This window comes from Lacerta agilis, chromosome 17 (genome assembly GCF_009819535.1).
Source record: "Lacerta agilis isolate rLacAgi1 chromosome 17, rLacAgi1.pri, whole genome shotgun sequence".
In the NCBI taxonomy this organism is placed as follows: Eukaryota; Metazoa; Chordata; class Lepidosauria; order Squamata; family Lacertidae; genus Lacerta; species Lacerta agilis.
In genome coordinates this window covers 37,966,674-37,973,059 of record NC_046328.1, presented here as the reverse complement: position 1 = coordinate 37,973,059, position 6,386 = coordinate 37,966,674, and the positions used below count along the sequence as shown (strand labels likewise).

The 6,386-nt window shown below is 46.1% G+C and overlaps 1 protein-coding gene across 1 annotated transcript; it reads left to right on the top strand.

Annotated features, from left to right (window-relative positions):
* The first annotated feature begins 824 nt into the window (after positions 1-824).
* LOC117039272 (small proline-rich protein 2H-like) lies at positions 825-1,415 on the top strand. The gene has a single exon (XM_033136366.1). It carries the CDS (start codon positions 842-844, stop codon positions 1,352-1,354), a length of 513 nt encoding a protein of 170 aa, XP_032992257.1. The 5' UTR covers positions 825-841; the 3' UTR covers positions 1,355-1,415.
* The last annotated feature ends 4,971 nt before the right edge of the window (positions 1,416-6,386 follow it).

Below are 6,386 nucleotides of genomic sequence, written 5' to 3'. Positions count from 1 at the left end.
ACTAGCCACAATGGCTGTGCTCTGCTTCCAGAGTTGGAGGCAGCAATGGAACACCACTTGCAGGAAACCACAGGAGAGGGGAGATGCTCTTGTGCTCAAGTCCTGCTTGCAGGTTCTGGTTGGCCACTGTGAGAACAGGATGCTGGGGAAGATGGGCCATTGGCCTGATCCAGCAGGCATACATTGAAGCACAATGATACCACTTTAAACACTCATGGTTTCCCTCCATTTCCCTCCCAGAGATGCAATTTCTAGTGTGGTTTAACAACCAATCCTTCTTCACCGGGAGCTCTAGGAACTGTAGCTCTGGGAGAGGAATAGCAACTCTCAGCCCTCTTAACAAACAACAGCTCCCAGGATTATCTGAGGGAAGGCATGTCTGTTTACAATGCTAGCACAGTGCTTTCAATGTATAGTGTGACTTAATAAGGTAACATAAGAACTGGGTATGTCCTCTTTCCCCCATCCTAACTGGGGTTCCTAACTTACAAACACTTTGTTTTCCCCAAGCTTTGTTCTCCTGCTTTGCGATTTCCTCGGGAACAGTAGGGGTTGTATAAAATCCCCATCTCATTCCGAATGGCAGAGGGACACTTTTTCTTCTTCTTTTGACTCCCCAAAAGAATATGCAAATCATTAGTTAGCAAGTAGCTCGTAAGTTTCGGAGAACTCGATGTCTCACCCAAACTCCTGCCCGACATCAAAGCTGTGGTTTCGCCTTGCAAATTGTCCTTTGTCTGCAGTGCTACGGGGATAATGATTATAATTACCAAGTATCATAATTGGAAGGTTTCTTTTTCTCTTTTCGCCTTTCCAGCATCAACCTCAAACACCCACCAGCATGGCGTATCAGTGCAGACAGCCCTGCCTGCCTCCTCCCATTGGTGTGCCACAGTGCTCAACTGACGGTGGAGGCGCATGCGCCCCAACCTGCGGTGATCCATGTGCAGAGCCATGTTCGGCTGCGTCGTACCAGTCCAAGCAGCCCTGCCTCCCGCCACCTGTCTGCACACCGCTGTGCCAGGCCGAAAGCGTGCCAGCGCCCACGTCAACTTGCAGTGCCTGTGAAGAGCTATGCCCCGCTCCCAGTGTGGAGGTGTCTTCTGTCGAGCTGCCCACCATTCCAGCCAATGCAGATCCATGCGCTCCCCCTTGTGCGACCCTGTGCAGCAGCTGGGAATGTTCAGGGGCCTCCGCAGCCCCAAGCAGAGAAGCCGTGGGTTCTTACGTGGTGCCGGGCTCCATTGTATCCTTGAATCCATCTGGCCATGTATCGGTGAAGCCAGGCCCCGAGGTTGAAGCGGGGAGCAGCGAGTCTGTCTTTCTAAATACCTACATCCCTCACTTTTCCTAAAAAAGCAGCAAGGGGTTTTCACGGCACTCGGACGGCAAAGGGATTGATCGTGGCAGTAGTTTTCGTGAACTAAGGAAACCGCATGGTCAGATGCATGAAGTATTAACCTCAACTGACCGGTGGTTCTTCAAGGAGTGGGTGGGTGGGGGATCTGGAAGGAAAGGAGAGGAGTTGTAAGAAATGGGATACGTATCAAGAAAGAGGGTGGGTGGGTGGGTGGGTGGATAGTGTCAGGAAACGGCCTACTCACAAGTAGGACCCTGGCAGAGACACATGCCCAACTGGCATGTTCCCTCCTTCCTGGGCGATCTTTCGTGAGCTTCTCATCCTCTTCTGGCCCCAGACATCATAGTGATTGATTTGGGAGTACATCAACACTCTCTTAGGCACCCGCAGAGGTTTGCGCAGTTGCGTAACAGACCACAGCAACTCAGCATGTTGGCTAACCTACTTTATTAGATATATACACAGTCGGAGCACTTCAGCATGGCTCCCTCTCTCTCTAGCATCAGACAGCAAAAGAGAAAGGACAAAGGACAAAAGTCCTACTTCAGGGAAACACAGTAAGACAAAACATCCTGTCTTCCGTCACTTCCCACTCTGTGGAAACAAAACACATACCCAGTCATGTGAAATACAATAAACCCATGACTGCACACAGGGGAAATGAATCTCCCAACATGGATGGATGGATGGAGGGCGGGTGGGTGGGTGGAGGGGTGCAAGGCTAGGTAGCTGGATGGAGGAGATAGATGAGGAGGGAGAATGGATGGATGGATGGATGCATGGATGGATGGATGGGCAAGTGGAGATGGATCAGGAAGAATGGTGGGTGAGTGGATTGAGATGCCTCAGGGAAGGAGGGGGGAGGCAAAAGTACGGAATAATAAATGGATGAATCAAGAAGGAAGGACCAGGTGTCAGCATACTTCAGGCTTGTGGGATCTTCTCTGTTGTTTTCTAGAAGCCCAAAACCCACCAACCAAAACGAGATGCAAAATGGTGGGTTGGGGTTGTGGTGGAACAAATTCCCTACTACACCCTTGCTTTGAATTCCTTCCCTTCCACCCAAACTGAATTTTGAAATGACTCCCCTAAGTCCTCTTTGCAGGGCCCACAGCCTTTCGGCTAGAAAGGCAGAGATTTAGAGATTAGATTTCAGACTAATCAGGCTCTAGGCTTTATGGGCTCTGTGGAACTAAACAAATATTGGGTTTTGCCTCACTTCCTCCTTTGGGTGGACAAATGTATAAAGAGCTATTTTCAGACTACTTACTGGTGCACAAAACCTCAGCCCCACCACCCATCCCTCAGCCTAGACAGGGTGCAAAATTCGGTTCTGAGGAATCCCTTCCTGTGACTGTGAACTTCAAGACCCAAAGAACCCAGAAACCTCACAAACATGCTCGGGACTGGTGCAGTAAAATTTGGTGCCTGAGGTGAAGAAGACGGCTCCACAACCACCCAAAATTCCAGGCACAGAAGCCAACTGAAGTGGTATCCGAATCTTACCCCAAGAATAGTGACAGATCCCCAATTTCTGCTACAACTGAAGGAAACAGGTTAGCGGAGTGGTGGTCCTGCCGTACACACCACTGCTGTCCACCCTCCAGAATCTGCCACCCGAGGCACCTGCTTCACCCAACTTCACAGTAGAGCCGACCCTGGAAAGGCTTGTCTCCTCCTGTTCCCAATGGTGTCCATTTAGTTCCATGGGTTCTGCTGCTTCTGAGAGGGGATTTTCAGTGGTGGTTTTGACATTCCGCTTTGATGTCGTCAGCTGATCATCTCATCGGTGTCTGGAGATCTGTGCCTCGGCCTGCGGAATGAGGAATTGCACCTTTGACGCTGTCTCAACTTGCTATCGCTGCTTCAGCACGACAATAACTTTGGGAAGCTTTTGCGGAACTTCTCGTCTGTGCCTACGGGTCTGCAATAAAAAGCTATGTTCTGTCACTAAACTTTCTGGAGGGTGTTTCTTTTGTGTGTTTCTTTGTTTTTAAAAGCTTGCTTTGTGGAGTATTCTTCCGAGGGCTGGATTGGGAATGTTTAGCCTACAGAAACGGGGAAAATAGATTCATAGGTTTGGATCCAACTCACCTAGGCTGTGTGCGCAGCATGCAATTAAAGCACATTGCTTCCCCCAAAGTATTCTGGGAACTGTAGTTTCCCCCTTCACTGTGGGTGGAAGAGAGATTTGCATTTGAAGTTAAATGCACCACATTCACACTTTCTGATACCATGTGAAGACCAAAGCACAGCTATCCTTTGAAATTTGCACTTATCTGAAATTTGTGGTGCAGTTCTCCAAACAACAAAGTTTACAAAAATGCGTGCATTAAAGCATGGTTTCCTAAACTTGGGTCTCCGGGACCACTGCTCAAGGGATGATGGGAGTTGTAGCCCCAAAACAGCTAGAGATCCAAGTTTGGGAAACGTTGCAATAAAGGGAAGTGTGCAGGAAAATGAAGATATTAATGAAAATATTTATAAGTTCATCATATTAGGGGAAATTGCTTGACAAAAATGTGTACGTTAGCCAGAACTTCATGTAAAAATGTGTTTATTAGGAGAAATTCACCCTAAAACGATGAATCTCCATGGGGATTTTTAAAGTTCACAAATTGCTACAAAATATGTACTTACTTCCCACCACATTTTGCGTGACATGTGAACAGCAGCTGAAAATAGACCCGCTGGGTTCAAAATGGTAGCATGAGCATTGCCTTAGCGCATTGGCTGACATGTGCAGTTGAAACATGACACGTTGCTTATTATTTATAAAATAATATATGTAAATGGATGAACTTATTGTTTCCCTCAAATCCGTGAGTCGCTATGGTTTTGATAAATGTGTTCCAAATACAGTCATACCTCCGGTTGCGAACGTGATCCGTGCGTGAGGCATAACCCGAGGTATGACTGTACCACTACATTTGCCCATACATAATCTTCTGGAAGCGATCCGTTCATGGGTTGCAATAGTTGTCATGTCTATCCATTGATGGAAAGAGGCCATATTTTTACCCTTCAATCTTTTTGCAGATTTAAGGACACAGAGAATCTATTTTTGCTGACCAGTTGTCAAGCCCCATATATTAGGTATACAGGTGAAACTTGAAAAATTAGAATATCGTAGAAAAGTCCATTTATGTAAGCAATTGTTTTCATTAGCTACTGGAGTTTAATATATGAGATCGACTCATGACATGCAAAGCGAGATATGTCAAGCCTTTGCTTGTTATAATTGTGATGATTATGGTGCACAGCTGATGAAAACCCCAAAGTTGAGATTGTTAATTTGGGGTTCTCATCAGCTGTACGCCATATTCATCACAATTATAACAAATAAAGGCTTGACGTATCTTGCTTTACATGTCATGAGTCTATCTCATATATTAGTTTCACCTTTTAAGTTGAATTACTGAAAGAAACTAACCTTTCCACGATATTCTAATTTTTCAAGTTTCACCTGTATAATTTAAGATTACGTTATCTTCTGAAATGTTTAACCCTTTCCCCATATTAAGAGTTATATAGTCAATATTTTTCCCCAAAAAAATTGCCAGCACTGAACACTGTATAAACATACATTTCAAAGAAGCATTTTCCTTATTGCACCCCCCAACAACTTGTTCTAGTTGGCAGATCTGCTTTTTCCTGTCTGTCTGTTGTGGGTAAAAGGGGGGGGGGAATAAAAATTGAGGGGGGAGCAGAATAGAATGGAGCACCCTCAAATAGGGCATGGATGTCTGGAATCTGAAAAACCACTTTCCACAGTGCAACCTTTTCTTACAGGTCATAGATCAGAAAAGTTTTAGACACAGATCGGAAAAATCTATTAAAAGTTGAGATGTCTAGGAATCATTCCACTCGCCAGAGCCTGCTGCTCTTCACCTTTTCTGCAACCAAAAGTTGTAGGGATCTAAGGCTTAGTGTGTTGTTGTTTTTTAACATCTTTGTTTGCAGGTCTCTGAGAGGCACCCTCTAATCAGGCAACTGATTCCCTCCACATTCCCACTGAGAGGAATTAGCTGGATCTAATCCACTAATGAAAGGGTGCAGGCAAGCAGGTTGGGGCACTTAACGAAAAATGCCTTTCATCGTCAAAGAAAGAAAGAAAGAAAGAAAGAAAGAAAGAAAGAAAGAAAGAAAGAAAGAAAGAAAGAAAGAAAGGAAGGAAGGAAGGAGGGAGGGAGGGAGGGAGGGAGGGAGGGAGGAAGATCTTCCTTGCTCTAATTTTCCTGGGATGCCACAAAGCCAGTGCAAACTCACTGGCTGGCTGGACGCAGATGAATGGTGCGAGGAACCAACTGGGGAAGCCCCAAAGGATAAAGGCTCAGAGCCTGGGGATTGGTGGTGGGATGATGAGTGGGAAGGAGGAGGAGGAGGAGGAGGAGGAGTTTGGATTTGATATCCCGCTTTATCACTACCCTAAGGAGTCTCAAAGTGGCTAACAATCTCCTTTCCCTTCCTCCCCAACAACAGACACTCTGAGGTGAGTGGGGCTGAGAGACTTCAGAGAAGTGAGACTAGCCCAAGGTCACCCAGCAGCTGCATGTGGAGGAGCGGGGACGCGAACCCGGTTCACCAGATTGCGAGTCCACTGCTCTTAACCACTGTTGGAGATTCATTCCCCATGTCTGCAGTCATGGGATTGTTATCTATCACATGGCGGTATGTCAAAACAAAATAAAATAAAAAATTCCTTCCAGTAGCACCTTAGAGACCAACTAAGTTTGTTCTAAGTTTGACGGTGTGTGTTTTCATTCCACAGAATGGGAAGTGACAGAGACAGGATGTTGGTGTTACTATGTTCCATGAAGTGGGACTATTGTCCTTTGTTCTTTCACTTTGTTGTCTGATGCTAGAGAGAGAGGGAGCCATGTTGCAGTGCTCTGTGTGTGTTTATATGTAAATAAAGTAGATTAGCCAAAACGCTGAGTTGCTGAGGTCTGTTTATGCATGCTGCGAAGACTCTGCGGATCCCTAAGTGTGCTGATGCTTCTTGGTATCAGTCGCTGTGATGTTC